This window comes from Doryrhamphus excisus, chromosome 1, assembly GCF_030265055.1.
Source record: "Doryrhamphus excisus isolate RoL2022-K1 chromosome 1, RoL_Dexc_1.0, whole genome shotgun sequence".
NCBI lineage: Eukaryota > Metazoa > Chordata > Actinopteri > Syngnathiformes > Syngnathidae > Doryrhamphus > Doryrhamphus excisus.
The window spans coordinates 27054867-27074263 of NC_080466.1; the positions used below are offsets into that span (position 1 = coordinate 27054867).

The following is a 19397-nucleotide window of genomic DNA, read 5'->3' on the forward strand; positions in this document are numbered from 1 at the left end:
AATAGATGTTAAAGTGATCTCGACATGACAAGAAAACCCTAAACAAGGTCTAGGGGCCTGACTTTATAGCTGCCTTTGAACTGCCTGTGTCAGTTTTTCTTCCTTTAAAAGACAGCTTGCGCTCGGCGTGCTCACTGTGGATCAGAAAGCTTTAAACTGGAACAAACCAGTAAGACCTCTAGAAAGCGGTGGTGGAGGCGCAAAGACAAACAAAGCGAGGCCAAACACAGATCCCGACTACGGCTGCAGAGGTTGTGAGCCGTACGCTTAACTCAAGATGAAAGAGAGGCGGCTCCAGAGGAGGGGAAAGAGATAAGTAGTCGGGGGAAGTAAAGTGATGAAATGGTACAACACAAAAGTGCAGAAAGCTTTTGATGCCGTGAAATGTGAAAATGGGAAGCAAATCTATCAGTGGAACATTTTTGATGCTTTTTTAATACATCTATATATAGTCAGCTCTGATTTGATAGAGCCATGTTGCAGAAGGACAAATATTATTTGTAAGTAAAAGAAGACAACAGTGAAGAGGACCAGGGGGCCGTGGAACGAATGGAGAGTGTGGCACAGCAAGATGGGAGGGAAAGGTTGTGTGTGTGTGAGTAAGTAGGGGGGCTCATTATTGACACCATGTGTTACCACAGGAAGCTCCTTGAGAAAATATAAGCATCTCGAGACATCAGAAAGGGGGAAGAGAGAAATGGGAGATCAACACTGAGAAAGACAGGAGCGAGAGTCTAAACTCCTTGCAGCTGCAAGCCTGCGTGTGGACGTCTGTCTCCGAGGGTCAGAAGTCGTACATCTGCATGTCAGGCGTTCAGTGTTCTTTGCTACAAGGACAAGGAAACTAATCCCAACAGCCCAAAAAGCGCTACAAGTTTAACTTTAGATGAGAGATAACTATGTTTGGACTAACTCTACTGACCACTGGTAGAACTGTGTTTGGACTAACTCTACTGACTACTGGTAGAACTGTGTTTGGACTAACTCTACTGACTAATGGTAGAACTGTGTTTGGACTAACTCTACTGACTACTGGTAGAACTGTGTTTGGACTAACTCTACTGACTACTGGTAGAACTGTGTTTAGACTAACTCTACTGACTAACTCTACTGACTACTGGTAGAACTATATTTGGACTAACTCTACTGACTACTGGTAGAACTATATTTGGACTAACTCTACTGACTACTGGTAGTACTATGTTTGGACTAACTCTACTGACTACAGGTAGAACTACGTTTGGACTAACTCTACTGACTACAGGTAGAACTACGTTTGGACTAACTCTACTGACTACCGGTAGAACTACGTTTGGACTAACTCTACTGACTACCGGTAGAACTACGTTTGGACTAACTCTACTGACTACCGGTAGAACTACGTTTGGACTAACTCTACTGACTACCGGTAGAACTACGTTTGGACTAACTCTACTGACTACCGGTAGAACTATGTTTGGACAAACTCTACTGACTACTTCTAGAACAGTGTTTGGACAAACTCTACTGACTACTTCTAGAACTGTGTTTGGACTAACTCTACCGACTACCAGTAGAACTACGTTTGGATTAACTCTACTGACTACTGGTAAATATAACAGTAAAACTGGAGTAGGCCAACTTTTAAGATTCTACGTTACGTTGTGTAACTTTTCTTTGGGTATATTTGTTTATTTAAACGGGTGTTCAAAATGTAACACACACCTCAGTTTGAGGGGTTAGAACCAATTGATGTTTTGCAAACTTCAGCTCTGCACACCACCCCAGCTCAGGGTCACGACCACACCTGCGGCACCCAGCTGGCACCCATTACAGGTTGACTAGTCGAAGTTATTTGGATTTCAACCACAATACAGCGGAACCCCGGTTTGCGCGTTTAATGAACGATTAATGCTGAAAAAGTATGCTGCAATTTTGCTTGGGTTTGTGTGCATTTTCTGCTTAGCATACAATATGGTGCACGTCTTATTATTATTGTATTACTGTGTGTGTTATACTGATTTTTGGTCCAAAAACATTCATTCATTCATTTTCTATGCCACTATGTCGTCAGAAGGGTCGTCAGGGTATGCTTCAGCCTATGCCAGCTAACACGTGAGAAGCAGGGTATACCCCGGACTGGTCGCCAGCCAATCACAGGGCACATAAAGACAAACACTAAACCTCCCAGATGTTAAAGATTACATCAGACATACAACAGGCTCCTGTGAATGCAGAAAATGTGGGCAAACCCCAGGACTGCCCAAGACACATGTATTATCTACAATATGCTGCAGAGCCTACAAGTTCTCATGTTTCCTTAGCTCTCAAGAGATGGAAGAAGGGGGCTTGCCTCAGCCACTCATACGCTCAACACTGAACCAATTGAAAGAAAATAAGATGCCGAACACAAAGAAAATTGTTAAACTATCTCTGTTTAAAGTACTTGAACTGTTTATGTTGTATTGTCTATATGCCCATTTACAGACATGTACTAGTACTGTTATGTATATACTTTGTGTGACTTTCATCACATTTACATTTTTTTAATAAAACTTTGATGAAAAATAGAGGGAACATTGGGGAAGACTAAGTTGGAGTTAGGAATGAATATAGGACATAGTTGCTATTTCTCTGTTTATTAAAATCAACAGCTTCAGCTGCGGCCTGACAGAATAAATAAAGTAGGTATTTCTTGTGTGAAATTCCACTATTTACACTGTGTACACTGGAGACTCGTGGGAGTTTGTTTTTTTTTTTTTTCTTCCAAAGCAAGATGTGGCCTAAATTAAAGAATGTGTGCCGACTCCGACAGGGACTGGTACTATTTTCAAAAATTCTGTCATCCAATTGTATATATTATATATATATATATATATATTATATATCTCAGTAAACAGGATGCAGGCACGCACCCTCAGTGTCTCACACATGTACAAACACTCACTAATTCATCAACCCATGCCCCCCCCCCCTTCTCTCTAAGGTAGGATGGAGGTGGGCAGAGCAGCTATTGTGTCCCTAGTAGAATTAACTATTGATTTTCTCCTTAGCATTATCAGTGCAGCTCTGACAACAAAACAGCTACACAACACTCACACAGGGGCGTGCACGCACACAAAAAAGCCCTAGATTTTTTGGGGGGGGGGGGGGGGCAGCACAAGCCCAATGAGAAAAGGCCAAATGAAATATTAACATGTGACTGTAGTACACAAAAAACAAACAATGATACAGAAGAAAATATGATACACACAGTGCCTCGTTTTAAAGCAAACAACACTGAGGGTTGACGTCCTTGAAATCTGATACTTTTTTTTTTTTTTTTTTTTTACTGGGCTCCCAAATCGGTTTTGACAGGAAGGATGCCGTATAAGTCAAACTTAACACCCGTTTAATTTTAGCATGCAAAACACTGCGCTAATCCACACGCACACACCTGTTAGCAAGGCACAGATACAGGATGTGACTTTAGCACAATGTCAATGATGGCAGGGCCTCATTCTGATGGTGAGATTTTGACCTAGGCCTACACGGAAGGGGTCACTAAACCCCCGAAAAATGAAATTTTTGTGACTTTAGAGTGTACATTTTTCCCACAAATATTGATTCTGTTCCAATATTGATTAGATTCTGGTTTGGGGAGTCATTTTCATGTTTCATGTTTAGACTAACTCTACTGACTACAGGTAGAACTATGTTTGGACTAACTCTACTGACTACTGGTAGAACTATGTTTGGACTAACTCTACTGACTAACTCAACTGACTACCGGTAGAACTATGTTTGGATTAACTCTACTGACTACCGGTAGAACTATGTTTGGACTAATTCTACTGACTACTGGTAGAATTACGTTTGGACTAACTCTACTCACTACCGGTAGAACTACGTTTGGACTAACTCTACTGACTATAGGTAGAACTACGTTTGGACTAACTCTACCGACTACCGGTAGAACGATGTTTGGACTAACTCTACCGACTACCGGTAGAACTACGTTCGGACTAACTCTACCGACTTCCGGTAGAACTACGTTCGGACTACCTCTACTGGCTACCGGTAGAACTACATTTGGACTAACTCTACTGACTACTGGTAGAACTACGTTCGGACTAACTCTACTGACTACTAGTAGAACTATGTTTGGACTAACTCTAATGACTACTTCTAGAACTGCGTTTGGACAAACTAACGACTACCGGTAAAACTACATTTGGATTAATCACTGCGCTAATCCACACGCACACACCTGTTAGCAAGGCACAGATACAGGATGTGACTTTAGCACAATGTCAATAATGGCAGGGCTTCATTCTGATGGTGAGATTTTGACCTAGGCCTACACGGAAGGGGTCACTAAACCCCCGAAAAATGAAATTCTTGCGACTTTAGAGTATACATTTTTCCCACAAATATTGATTCCGTTCCAATATTGATTAGATTCTGGTTTGAGGAGTCATTTTCATGTCAGTTTTTCAGCGTTTTTTCTTTGGAATTTGTGTCTTCACTAATTAGCAGCTTGAATTTCACGGCTTTGCTCTGTCACCATTTTGAATGAATGCATAATGATGCCGCAACTGATGATTTCTAGGTTTATTTTTTCCTATTCAAAAACTGTTAAAGCAGGAAGCAGGGGTTGTAGTATAGAGCCAACCTCAAAAACAGCTAGAGGTGCTCCATTCAGGGTCAGTACAATGGCTAAAAGTCCAGGATACTTACCCTGGTAACCCGTGCCTCCACAAAAACCCTTCTTAACTCGCTAAAAGGGTAAATAACCGATATCCTGACCCAGTTCAGTTGTAAGGGCAACTATAATTAAAAATAAACATGGTGTGCAAAACTGACCAGTGCCAAGTAAGGACTCATTTTCTCACATATGTAGCTCATAAGAGATCATATATCAGATCATTAGAAGAGATTTACATTCCCTTACTGGGCCCTTCCACCCCCTCCCTATGTGTTAATCCTCTTTTATTTGTAAGAAAACATGAATTACTTACTGTAAAGTTGGGCTTTCCAAGTTGTGAAAGTTTAACAGATTTCCCAGCGGTGCATTCTATCAAACCCATCCAGCTAAGCGCGGCTGCTTTTCACATTAACAAAGCAGACTGGGATCAACATGTTTCAGAAACATAACGCTGAGATGGATTCATCTCATGAAAATATTGATTTCTCTGATGGCCTAAAAAAAACACACACACACACACACACACACACACTCTCTGGATTCACATCACACTCGCTACGATGCCACGAGTCGACTTGCCTGTCATTCAGCACACCTTGGTTGGGTCTACATTTACATAAACTGATAAACACATCGGTAACTGCTTTAGCCAATTTCACTAAGTCATTTTAAACATGTTCGACTGTATTTTGGCTAGTTTTCATCTCCTGTGCTGAGCTTTTTTGAGGTGCAATGGCTTGTCAATGTGCTGGTGATACAGTACACTTAACTTTTATACTCAGGGAGTTGACATTTTGGCCCATCCATCTCCAAAATCCATTCAAAACGGTGCTGATGAGGACGCTTGGAGCACAAATCAACAATAAACGTATAACATTAAGTGCCCGCAAGGCATGCTGGGTATTCCAGTAGCAACTCCCCTTGACACTATAATATATAGTAATATATAAGATGTACAATGTACCCGTGTGTCTTATTAGCAGCTGCATGAAATTTAACCAGCGCGTAGACCTCACAGCTAGGAGACCAGGGTTCAATTCCACCCTCGGCCATCTCTGTGTGGAGTTTTCATGTTCTCCCCGTGCATGCATGGGTTTTCTCCGGGTACTCCGGTTTCCTCCCACATTCCAAAAACATGCTAGGTTAATTGGCGACTCCAAATTGTCCATAGGTATGAATGAGAGTGTAAATGGTTGTTTGTCTATATGTGCCCTGTGATTGGCTGGCCACCAGTCCAGGGTGTACCCCGCCTCTTGCCCGAAGACCGCTGGGATATGAATGAATGAAATTTAACCAACACACTACTGTTAAATAAGGCTCAACATGTGAGATAATGTCGCACATTTTTTTTTTAATCTTGCACACCCGTCCACACACAACAGCGAGTTTTGCAATTGTACGAATAATCAACTTCTCAAATGATCTACTCAAGCCAGATTCCCATGAATTTGATCTGCCGCGGCACCAGTAACTTCGACAACCTTTCCATCAACCAATTCATCACTAGACACGCACTTCCCCTAATTTCTCTGTTACAAAGTTTATGGGATCATTCTTTGTAAGATCAGTTCAGATTGCCATCTTCAAGAGTGCGGGAATACAATATGGCCATTTTAATAAGATGTGTGTTCCCATTCATTCCCATTGCCCTGTGTGATGACTGCCACTATTCAAAGTCTCAAATGTTGTCATTTTTGGGGGAATAGACTGCTATTATACTTTGTAGGCTGCTATAATCCTAGATTATTGTGTGAAATGCATGATATACATTCATGTTCCATGTATTATTTTTTTTTTGTTTTAAGGATGAGTAGTCAGGCTATTCTCTCCATGCAACACACATGTACAAAGATCCGCATCCGTCAGCAGAAGAACTTAAGAAGTGGGTCACAGGTAGCAAAAAAATATGCTTCAATTTATCGTGAGATTATGCAGCACATAACATCCAATAAATATATTCAACATCTTCTTTGCAGGAATATTTTGACCCATATTACTGGCCAATTTGCTCTTCCAGTCAGTCATAATCTCAAAATTGACATCAACGCAGTTTACCAGCGTTACCTGTGTCATAGACCAAATTGATCTTTCACAGCTCCCCAAGAACGCAAAGCGAGAGCAGCCACATTCTTGTCTCTGGTGTTTTGAGAGGTGGTTTGATCTTTAGCCCAAAATTACAACCAGGACGAAGTTCATTTTCACTGAGCTCCACTGGTATGATACCAGACAAATTGATTTGATTTAGTTGGAGATCTATGGGAGGGGTGTGCCTGCATGACAATGCAATGTAGGGGCTTGAAGTATTTCCAGAAACAGCATCCTAAGGGCGTGTCAAATCGTGAAGCAACCCCTTTATAACTCTGTATGGAACTCTGTGGAAGCCAGAACCAAAACATTGAGTACAAAGTTTCTTCATGACTGAATCTAATCAAAAATGAAGTACTAGCCATGAAATAGCAATTGTCAGCAGCTTTGTCTTGCTTCTTTTTTGTATCGACAAAGAAACGTAATCTAGTATCATCACTAAAACAATCCACATTATGCACAAGGGGGCGCATTCTCCACAAAGGCTCAAAGAGTGGGCATTGAGCACCAAGTCAGCTTGGGGGGGGGGGGGGGGGGGGGGGGGGTACCAAAGTAATCTGACACTGTACTCACTGTCACAATGACAATAACAATAGCAGAGTCCAGCCACTCACATATCAGTCCCTGGTGGTGTAACACTACAGCTGCTGCTTTTTAGAGCAGACAATGTGTGAGCAAAATTTTTGCAGTAATAACCATTTATCAATCAGTTTGTCTGATATGCATTCATATTACTCCAAAAATGCATATAACCAAATTGAAGTTGAAGTCATATCGTATAAAACTGGCTTTTAATGGGGTGGTTAGGGCCGACAGATGTGGTGATGGTGTTTTTCATGGGACCCATGATTCCACTAATTTAGTAATGGGGTGGGGAGGTGGTACTATAGTGATATATTAGAGGTAGAATGACATTACTGTATCTTTAAAATGAGTACATGGACCCCAGGACACATTATGATTGTTTCCATCAATTATGTTTTATGGTGTGTGTGTGTGTGTGCTTTTGGTGTGGGATCATTTTCTGGCTACGAATCAACGTTTGCTCCTAAACACATCAAAATTCCACATGGATACGTAACTGACCTTTCACAAAATCATTCATGAATTGTCTAGACATCCTTCAAAAATGCTGCTTTAAACTAATTAAACGAAAGCGTGGTACAATTAAAACAAAAACGTGCTAGCTCGACAGCGCCATTAAAAGTTTTACTTCCTGTTTTGCAGTGATTAGCTATTGGCCGTCGACCAATTAGCGCATCAGGGCAAATGACGTAATCATTAATGGACTTGCTTTCATACAAACTACTCACCTCTCTGCTGCGCGTGGCCGCATTGCCATAGCAACGCGGCGAGGAGTACCAGCCGAAGCCGCGCCATGGTCGTCCTGTGTGAAGTTCAGGGCGTGCGACTGTGCGCTGCCACCAGCACAGGAGTTCGGCCCAACTCCGCACTCCTCCTCTTCCTTTCTCTCCTCCTTCTCCTCCTCTTCCCCTCCTGGCCTGAATGGGAAACAAGGGGGAACATATGGAAATGTTGTTCTCATTCAGTACACACTTTGGTTTCCACGTTGTTGATTAGATTTGCATCCACTAGAGGCATTAAATCAACCCTTTAATGAACTTTAGCTTCTGGTAACAAGTATAAACATTCTTTTTTTGGGAGGCTTATTCAATTAAATGTTGCATCAGAAACTACTATGGCTTTCATGGATTAAAAAAAAAACTCGTGGGGAAAAAAGAGGAGATGCAAAAAGTAGAGAATGCAATAAAGACAAAGTAGTGAAGGAAAAGTTTTGGTCTAACTTGACAGTACGACTGTTTTAGGGCTCCTCCTGCTGCCCTGCTCAACTCACCACACTCTGACTAAAGTGCTTGCATAGTCAGCCATGAGTGCATTGAGTGCATAAATATGGAGCAGTTGAGATTTAAAAAAATGTAATGAACAGTGAAAAATTACAGGAAAAATGTGAATGTTACCCAACACTTAAATATGCCTAACTTTCATCATTACAAAATATTTTTACACAGAAATTGGCAACAAAAAAAAAGTCTAAAAAAATCATAAGTTTATACTCACGAGGGTCGTGGGTATGCTGGAGTCTATCCCAGCTGACTTCTGGCAAGAGGCGGGGTACACCCTGGGCTGGTCGCCAGCCAATCACAGGGCACATATAGACAAACAACCATTCACACTCACATTCATACCTATGGACAATTTGGGGTCGTCAATTTTGGGAATGTGGGATGAAACCGGAGTATCAGAAAAAAAGCCAAACCCAAACTCCACACAGAGATGCCCAAGCGGAGATTCAAACCCAGGTCCTCCTGATCTCCTGACTGTGTGGGCAACATGCTAACCACTCGTCACTACTCACATCCAACACAAGAATTATCTAAAATTGGGATTTAAAAAAAATTCCAACAGGAAATAATAATCCATGTCAACGTCAAATTGTGGCCCTCAGAAAACAGATTACTGATAGGAAAATTTAGACAAATGAAAAAATACATGAGGCACTGTTAGCAAAGAGCACAATGTTGACGCAATAAAACACAACACATTTAAACCCGCCCTTCATTTTGGACACAAAACATAACAAAATATTTAAGACCCATTTTTGGGGGAAAAAATGAAAATTATATTTTTAACTCATGGTTACAATGTCAGTGAAATAACACCTAATCAATGTGAATAAGAAAATATTATTTGGTACCCAACAGTTGTTCTTACATCTATTCAGGTCACTGGTGGGTGTGAGTGACAGGAAGAAAAGCTATGACTCGCTTGGAGAGAAGTTATTTGGCTGTTGGTTGGCATGCATATACTGGATCTCTAGACCTAGAATACAAAATGACCTCCAGATGCACAGAGGCTGGTACTGCGGCGACTAAGGGTTCTCTTCTCTGGGCTCGGAGGAGCACTGGTGTCTGCCGGGTCTCCGAGGTCCAGCGTGAGGTCAAGGCTATATCTGGACTGGACGGCAAGTGGACATATGGTATGAACATAATGGTAGTCATTCTTTCAGGATGATCTTGACATGCAGATTCTTACCCAGATGTTTAAATTCCATAACACCAAAAAAAAAAAAAAAACGAACAACAACCAAAGCTGTCCCCGTTCTAATTGAATAGACCCCAGACCTGTCATTGCTGAATCCGAATCCACCAGTACAGAGAGACTCCAACCAAAACAACAGGACCCCCTACTAGACCCACTGTAGCATTAACCACCTTCTGCTCGGAGGACCAGACTTTCCAAAAAATATTTTTTTTCCTAAATTTCAGCTAAATTGCTGTATTTTGTTCTGCAGAAACCCACACAGATGTTTTCCTACTGGCATTTCTCAACTAATTAGAGCTTTAATTCTAATTTTGTCTCTTCACTTTTAGCTTTATGACGATATAAACCAAATATGAATGGTATTGAAATTGCAAGAATACAAATGGCTCCTGTTCTCCACGGTGCATTGAAAAGGCATCCTTAAGCGTGCAACACATTTCATCTGCTCCGGTTGGGTTTTAAATATTACTGAACAATGTGGCGGCGTGTACGCAGGCAGGCAGTACTTCTAATCAAATAAAAAAGCATGAGCTAGATTGCACATCCTTGTGTTCTAAAGCAAATAGCTTATTATGCTATGAATTCTGAGGCGTGCTCAATTGCGGTACTCATGTTAAAGTGCTCTTCCGTGAATAACTGTAGTGTGATGGAGCTGTGTCCCTGCCTCTTTTAGGACATTCGGGAGCACTCTGTGCGTGTGTGTGTGTGTAATTGTATACACACACATAAACATACATACAGTACATAAAGGAAAACAAGCATAATGTAGTCATGGTTCACCCATGCATAATACATGTAAATTATTTTGAGTTGCTTTGTATGCAAGTCATGTATGTTTGGTTTATATTACTAAAATAACAATCTTCTAATATTGTAATGGAGGATTTAGTGGTGGCTGCATGTCTCATAAAAAAGGTAGGCATTAAAAGTATGACTGTTTGTTGAAGGGGTGACGAATGACCTAAAATGTAAAAAAAGAACAGTTTTATATCCTATTAAACAGAAAATATGAATTTTCCGCTGCTGGTTTATTGGTGCCAATATAACTCACTGTGTGCCAGCTTAATAAAGTTTTTATTGAGGGGCAAAATCGCTGGCAAGATAAAATGCATAATCTCAAGCTTCTAATTCTCAAGCTTTTAAGGCTGCCAACTTGGGAATAGGACGGAACTTGGTATGGATTCCAACTGCTTCTTAATGAGTTTGCCCATGACAGATATAGCCGTCAGGCTCGACTTTACTTCGATAAACTGACCTTGAGTGTGATGATTTTATTAAAATCTAAAATGTAATTAAAAAAAAAATCTCCAGATCTCTTGTAGTAGGGCACATATTACGTATTTATTTATTAGGGGCAACGCATATTAAACTGCATCTGCGACCAATACCAATGTAAACATGCCAGAGGAAAGCACTACTGTGAGTTTCCATCTGCAGTCCCCAGGTAGTTAATATTTGCTTCAGGTATACTTCCTATCGCAAACAATGACTTATGGTGCATTATTATGATCACTGGCATCAAACGTTATCCCTTCTGTGATATTCAGCTCGTAAAAGATGTGCTAATAATCACGACTAGTTAAAAGTAATGATCGTTAATAGTGTTCAATCAATCACAATTTGTGCCATTCAGGTTTTTTTGTGTGTCTAATTTGAGCTAATTAATGCGCATCGCTTGTCGCAACAGTCCGTAGGCATTGATTTTAAAGTTTAGTGGAGCAATTGAGGGCTGCACGGCGCAGACCAGGGTTCAATTCCACCCTCGGCCATCTCTGTGTGGAATTTTGCATGTTCTCTCTGGGTACTCCGGTTTCCTCCCACATTCCAAAAACATGCTAGGTTAATTGGCGACTCCAAATTGTCCATACGTATGAATGTGAGTGTGAATGGTTGTTTGTCTATATGTGCCCTGTGATTGGTTGGTCACCAGTCCCCGGTGTGTACCCCGCCTCTCGCCCGAAGACAGCTGGGATAGGCTCCAGCACCCCCCGCGACCCTTGTGAGGAAAAGCGGTAGAAAATGAATGAAACAATTGAGGGCTGCACAGCGGTCTAGTGGTTAGCGCGCAGACCTCACAGCTAGGAGACCAGGGTTAAATTCCACCCTCAATTGCATGTTCTCTCCGGGTACTCCGGTTTCCTCCCACATTCCAAAAACATGCTAGGTTAATTGGCCACTCCAAATTGTCCATAGGTATGAATGTGAGTGTGAATGGTTGTTTGTCTATATGTGCCCTGTGATTGGCCCGAAGACAGCTGGGATAGGCTCCAGCACCCCCGCAACCCTTGTGAGGAAAAGCGGTAGAAAACAAATGAACTAAAAAACTAAAACCGGTCTGTTCCTGTTGTGCCGACATCCCATAATTCCCCATCTCTTGTCACTTGCGCATATGAATGCTGAAGGGCTGCAATTGAAGTCATCCACCAGGGGAGTCCAGTCGGAGCGGAGAATGTGTAATGCTCTATAATTTGTGAAGATGAATGTAAAGCATTTAGATTATGGTCGCACGGATGAACGGAGTTTTAAGGGTCTGGGCTACTGGCTGGAGTTGAAAAGAATCTCCCAGATCGGAATCTTCTTCAGAGCCACGGAGGGATCTTCCTTTTCCCGGTCTCTGAGACTTGCTGTGATTGGAATCATCTCCAGGTTGTGCGCAGAGTAGCCAATTAGGAATTAACTGGCAGGAGCACAGAGAGAAAGTAGAAGTGACAGGGGGAGGGAGGAAGGGAGGGGGGGGCAATGGTGGTGGCCATGGCAGGGTGGGGGGGCGGGGGGGGTCATCATGCACTTGAACGTCTGATCCTTCCACAAGCGTTTTCGTCCCCCCCCCCCACATCAAAGTAGTGAACGCGTAGCGAGCGTGTGCATCAGCATGTTCCAACATCCAAAACACAGAAGCTCCATCAAAGCAGCGCCGTGTTCCTCCTCTCATCTTCCTCCTTCAACTTCCTGCCCTGCATCCAAAAGGTCAGGCCTCTTTCTTCTCTTTCCTTCTCTTCTGTCTCCTTTTGTTCTCACCTGTACCTTCAACTTGCAGCCCGGGGTCTCCTTGTGAGTCACTTGGTGAAGGGCCAAAGCCCGCCCCCCCTCCTCGATCCTCTGCTCCTGGATGCTGGACTTCTCTGGGCTTTACGCCAACAGTATCTTCATCTCCTCATCCGCTAACTAAATTCCCCGTCCGTCTTCATTCATCGCCGCCCTTTACCTTCATTCTTTTCACCTGTGGTGAAGATTGTTTTTCCACTCATCATCATAACAGCAATTATAGCTTCTGTGTGAAATGTGTATTTTAAAGCCATTGCTTCTATCTTTGCTCTGCTTTTATCCTCCTTCAGGGCATCTCGGTGTTGCTTTGCACTTTGCTCCGTCTTTGTCAGGCACACATTGGATTGGTTCTCGATTTGTACCCACATGGAGGATTCTGGTACAGGACATAAAATGAACAATAGGTGTCGGCTTGAATTGAAATTCCATCGTCAGTGTTGGTCATTAGTGCTCACCTCGTCGTTAGCGTCACTAGCGGTCGCCTCTTGGAGAGTAGGTGTGGAGGATCTCTGCAGAAGAGTAGCATGGCAGAGGGTCGGACAGCAGACACAGGCTGAGAAGAGGTCAGAGGTCATGAGGGAGGTTGCATGCGATGACCTCCCTTGTCTCTCCTCCCGAGACAGCCTAATCGAGGAGGAAAACAATCAGTCACTCCATTGCTTTGGTCGTACCTGTTTGTTTATTCCTACAACTCAGCCTCAGAACGCCAACATAATCCATGACATTATATAATCCGGTGTATAATCCTAGTACCTGGATGAGTGGATGCTGCAGTATCCACAGGTTCCACAGTCTCTCTTTTACTGCAGTGGTCCATTTTATAAAACTGGGAAAAAACAAACATGTTAGGCTAATTGGAGGTTCTAAATTGTCTATATGTCCAATGGTTGTATGTCCATATGTGGCCCGTGTTGGATGACCAGTCCGGCATATACCATGGCTCTCAGCCAAAGCCAGTGCTGGGATAGGCTCTAGCTCACCCATAACCCTGAACAGGAAACGCCATAGAAAATTGAAGAATGAATGAGATATTTAGCTATAGATCCCAAATGGCCCAAACCTACCTGCCCGGTAAATTTAGTCTTTAGTCTCAAATAAGAAAACATGACAGAGGCCCAAATGATCTGTCTTCCATGCTGCCCTCTACAGGAGGTAGGGAGATCAGAAGATGTAGACGCCCACAGACATAACAAACTCCTCCGACTCCCTGCTGAGAGACAGATGGGACCAAGACCAGCTCCTGACCCGGCTTAGATAGCAAACCATCACCAGCAGACTCATTTAGTAAGTCGACAGCATAAAGAAAAAGCTGAAGAAATGGATCCTTTTTCATTGATACTGAGATGTTGAGACTTCTTCCACTTTACCAGTGGATGAGCGGCTGGTTGTGGTTATTTTCAACTTTCACTTTTGATGAACAGCCTACTTTAATTTAGTGGTTATTGCTTATTTATTGCATAGCACATCGGCCTCCGTGATGGAGACGCAAACCCCATATAGCATCAGCATGTTAACATTAGCATTTTGATACTGTTTTTGCATTGACTGTACAGTATAGTTACATGATCTGGTAATGGTAATGGTTTTATTTCATTTGAACATGCATTAGATTACAATGGAGTGCATCCCATAATCAGTTCCCAGTTCCACATGTCCAAAAGGAGTAGGAAGAAGCAAAGCTTATTAAATCCTACCCCGCCATCTGGTACTTTTACAATCAGTAACTGTTACATTTGTTCACTTCCTGCTTTCCATAATACAGTTTAATTTTTTTTTTTTTAAATAATGTACCTCGTACCTAAGTATGAGGTGATATGAGCATCCAATGACATAATGGGTACAATAGTAAGTGTCAATATAGTGATATATATAGCACATCATGACTGGTTCAAGACTCTTCATCCTTGTATTTAGCAAACATCAACAGCTTGTATTGTTTCTTGAATTGGCTCATCGTTGTGCATTGTTTGAGGTCCTCACTCAATCCATTCCATAGTTTGATTCCACATACTGAAAAGCTATGTCTTTTTAACGTAGTCCTAGCATATAAGTGTTTAAGTGTTGTGTGAATCTTTACGGATTCTCTATTAAACATTTTTTTTTTTCAAATTACATCCAGCAGGATTACATAGAGCCAAGCATATTACAACATATTACGGTGACATGCAACTTGTTTAGTTGACGTAAAAAAGAGGGAGGAGAAACCACATAAACAGTAAAATTCCCAAATAACAGAAAGAAAAAGTGCAGCATATGTTTTTTTCTCAGCTTATGGTGTCATCTGTCACTGCCATGGATTTTCCATTAACTAAGCTGTCAAAATGTTCAAATCTCATTTTGAGAGGAAGATGTAGATGTGTGCATGTGTGCTCCTTGGCCTGATGAAGAGCCGCTATTTTCCCTTCCATAAGATAATGTCTCTAACTCGTGCCTACAATTCCATCCCAATGACTTTTGCTCATGTGGAGACTGATTTCTTTGCAGTTTTTCATAGTTGAGCAACATACGATAAATGGTAAGATGGTACATTTCTGGAATAATAACATCGGCTATTTCGTGTGCATTACGCTTAAATGACATGTGCATGGATTTGTAATCAAATAATAATAATACCCTTCTATTTCCATCCATTTTTTACACCCCTGATTTTGTTGGGGCGGGGGGCAGTGGTGGATCTCATAGTATGAGTAATATACTATACAGTATCACACTGTATACGCTGATACTACCATGCAATACTCTTGATAGAATTCATATCATGATTCTGCATACCAACTATTATATTATAGTATAAAAATGTAAACAGTCAGGGTAAAAAATATCACACACACAATGCAGTCAACCATACCACTACACTACACTACCACTACGGATGTTAATGCAAGATGCATTGCCATGGGAACCAAGCCAAAATGGAATATCAAAGGAACCCCCGCCCCCCACCTGTAGGATAGAGTGTGTCGGACAGACATTTTTTTTTTTAGCTCAGCCACAATGCATCAAGATGTTCTTCCTGCTCAAAATATACATTTCTGCTTTTAGGCATGCTGTATGAGTGAGTGTCATTACTTGGCCTGGGTTCAACATCTTCCCATGTGCATGCAAGACCTGGTGGGAGTTAAATCAACCAAGGAAGATCCAGAAAGGCAAAGAAAAGAAGCAATGAGATAAACATCTTTCACGCTGTTACAAATGTTATATTTGCAGGAAGTGAACAAATGTAACAGTTCCTGATTGTAAAAGTACCAGATGGAGGGGTAGGATTTAATAAGCTTTGCTTCTTCCTACTCCTTTTGGACATGTGGAACTGTGAACTGATTATGGGATGCACTCAATTGTAATCTGATGCATGTTCAAATGAAATTAAACCATTATCATTACCATTACATTGGTTAAACCGCCACATTGAAAATGTCAAATAGGAGAAGAGCAGCAAAGCAGGAAATCAGAGCCAATTAAAAAAAAAGTTAAACAGCTGGTTTGGACATATGTAGTACACTTTTTAAAGTTCAAAAATGTATAAAATTAAACAAATGAAATGATATATATTAATACATAATACAGTAGATCCTTTTCCAAAGACCACAGGCGAATTGCAGCTTTTATTTTGGAAAACAGTGAAGACATTTTGGTCTTTTGTCTGATATATCTTTCTGATATGTTTGTGTTTGTTTGATATTGTTTGAAATTGTGTTTTCTTGATATTTGGTCTGTCTAGGGTCTAGGATCACCAACCTTAGATTAGAAATCGAGAGCTGCTTCCTGGCTACTGATTGATGCTAATGGCTACCGGTTTGATACACTCTTTGCTCAGTTGCCTTTAACTATAAGTTGCCATTAATAATATTTAATCTACTCTAATGAAATGCTTATAAAGCTACCAGTTAGTGACATAACATCCCAGCTATCACCAGTAGCATGCTAACGTGTGTCAATGTGGCATATTTAGTACAAAACAAAGCTGGCAGTCATTTCCGGCATTAGTGGCTATGCTAACCAGGCTAACTTAGCCCAGCAGTTCGCCACCAGATCGGCGGCTGGATGTTTAAGACTCACAACACAATACGATATCACGACAGCTTCAAACGGCGTCTAGCACCGAAATAATGACAAATAACCAGATTACTCACGTTTCTAGACGAATACTGTTGCTTTAAACATCCGAAGGAAGGCCCGTGTTACGACACTAACGCTCAAAGCTGCTCTGGTGCATTCAGGTGCCTATATAGCGTCGTAATTGGGAGCTACGTTTAATCACATTATCTTAAAGGGGACCTGTTGTGCTTTTTCCACTTTTCTGAGCTATAAATGTTTTTAGAATGTTGTATTATCGTGTTAAATAATGTCAAAGTTTCAGGAAAATGAACTCTGAAATAAGTTTGGGATGGCTCTGAACGATCGGTTTCTCTAGCTCCATTTTATGTCACAGTCAGCCGGACATCCTTTTAAGGGCGTGCCCTGGTACAAGCTGTACAACAGGGGTGGGCAAACTACGGCCCGGGGGTCACATCCAGCCCGCCGAGTGTTTGAATACGACCAATCAATGTTTCATTTAAACTCAACATACAACCTGGCAATAATAATAATAATAATAATAATAATAATAATAATAATAATAATAATAATAATAATAATAATAATAATAATAATAATAATAATAATAATAATAATAATAAATTTAATTTATAACATACAATACATCAAATAAATGATCTCAAAGCGCATATATAGCAGATTGCATGATACTTTTACAGATACAATAATTCCAGGTGGACTGTTACGTGTAAAAAATATTTTTTTAGGTACAAGCTGTACAACAGGGGTGGGCAAACTATGGCCCGGGGGCCACATCCGGCCCGCCAAGTGTTTGAATACGGCCCATCAGTATTTCATTTAAACTCAACATACAACCTGGCAATAATAATAATAATAATAATAATTATTATTATTATTATTATTATTATTATTATTATTATTATTATTATACATTTAATTTATAACACACTTTACATCAAATAAATGATCTCATAGCAGATTGCATGACACTTTTACAGATACAATAATTCCAAGTGGACTGTTACATGTAGAAAATATTTTTTTTACATAAACAATGCGACCCACGAGTCAAAAAGTACAAGCTGAATGTGACCAATCACAGCTGAATGACTATGGGTGGAATAAATTAAAAACAGTTCTGGAAATCCAAGGAAAAACAGCCGGAATGGGTGCAGATTCTGAACACTGTAGAAAGCGCCACTTAAGAATATAGCAACCAAAAAAAAATAGATGCAGCTCACTGTTAAGAGGCTATTTGAGCTATTTTTTAACAGACTGGCAGGCGACTCCTGTGGTCCTTAGGGGCCACATAAATAACTAATTACTCAAATTAGCGTCAAATATTTTTTTAATAATAATTTACTAATAAAGTAATCAAAGCAGTACATACTGTATAGACAGTATACTTTGTATACTGTAATAACACTAGTTTCCGGGAAGCATACATTTATTTAATGCATTTTTATCACATTTTAAAGAGCAAATAAATACACGATAAAGACGAAGTCAGTATTCAAAGCTTTCCATGCAGCTTTCATAGCACAAGTAGCCTCATAAAAACATTGCAAGACGAGGTCACAGCAGGCAGTGTCCCTTCTATTGGGATTTGGCCTTGTTTTGTCACAAAGGAACACTTCTCCACAAATGTTATTCCGGTACTGCAAAGTACATGAATGAAAAGACCTTGCTTTTTCTGGTGAAATACTCATTTTAATCGGAAAAAAAAAACTGTTAACAGGAAACAATGAAGAGCCTTGTGGCGGTAATCAAATTATTTTTTGTCTTCTCAAGAGTCAGGTGTCAAGCCAACCTTGCCATGTCTTCTCAGAAGTGCATTAGTAATTAAAAAACTGATATGTTATGAATAAAGTGCTACAATGAATGAATTCTGCAGTCCAGAGGAGTGTTTTATTTTCTGCAATGTCAATGCAAAATCATCTCAAACAGTATAATATCAAAGTTTGTCTACTTATTTATCATGAACCGCTTCATTTATCAGGAGTGCCGCTGCCGACTGGAGGTGTCAGGGGGTGTCTGACATTGACCATGTACAGCAGGGGTCTCAAACATGCGGCCCGCGGGCCAAATGTGGCCCGCAGGACACTAGTTTGAGGCCCCCGCCTTGATATGGATGCTGTATGGTATCATGTACCCAGAAAAAAATTATTACGTTTGATTAATGTTCATGTTAAAGGTTAAATAACTATTAATAGTTATCCTCCCTATCCGTGTGGAAGTGGTAAGTTTTTGGCTATTTAAGTTTAAAGGAAATAACTTGAAGGCTACCGTTTAGGTCGCTAACTCTCTAGTTTGCGAGTTAGCATGTGTCTCAAGACCCTGCAGTTGCGCAATTTGTTGGAAATAAAAAAAGTATAAATGTGACAATAGTCGTGTTTTGTCATGTCTACAGGGCTCTAATAATGCTTTGTTCATTTTAATCTGAAAAAAAAAATTTGTCTACCCACCAACTATGTATATGTGG

The 19397-nt window shown here is 40.8% G+C and overlaps 1 protein-coding gene across 7 annotated transcripts in view; it reads right to left on the minus strand.

Moving 5' to 3' along the window:
• The window catches only part of lama2 (laminin, alpha 2), a 186107-nt gene extending 177133 nt beyond the window's left edge, over positions 1-8974 (minus strand). For 4 of the 7 annotated variants that reach the window (XM_058091733.1, XM_058091729.1, XM_058091731.1 and 1 more), the window contains exon 1: positions 8065-8864. In XM_058091733.1, coding sequence (XP_057947716.1) covers positions 8065-8131 — 67 coding nt within the window. In that variant the 5' untranslated portion in view covers positions 8132-8864. Of the gene's footprint in view, positions 1-8064 lie in introns of all 7 variants that reach the window. The other 3 variants (XM_058091728.1, XM_058091732.1, XM_058091735.1) reach the window with 3 other exon arrangements.
• Between the last annotated feature and the right edge of the window lie 10423 nt (positions 8975-19397).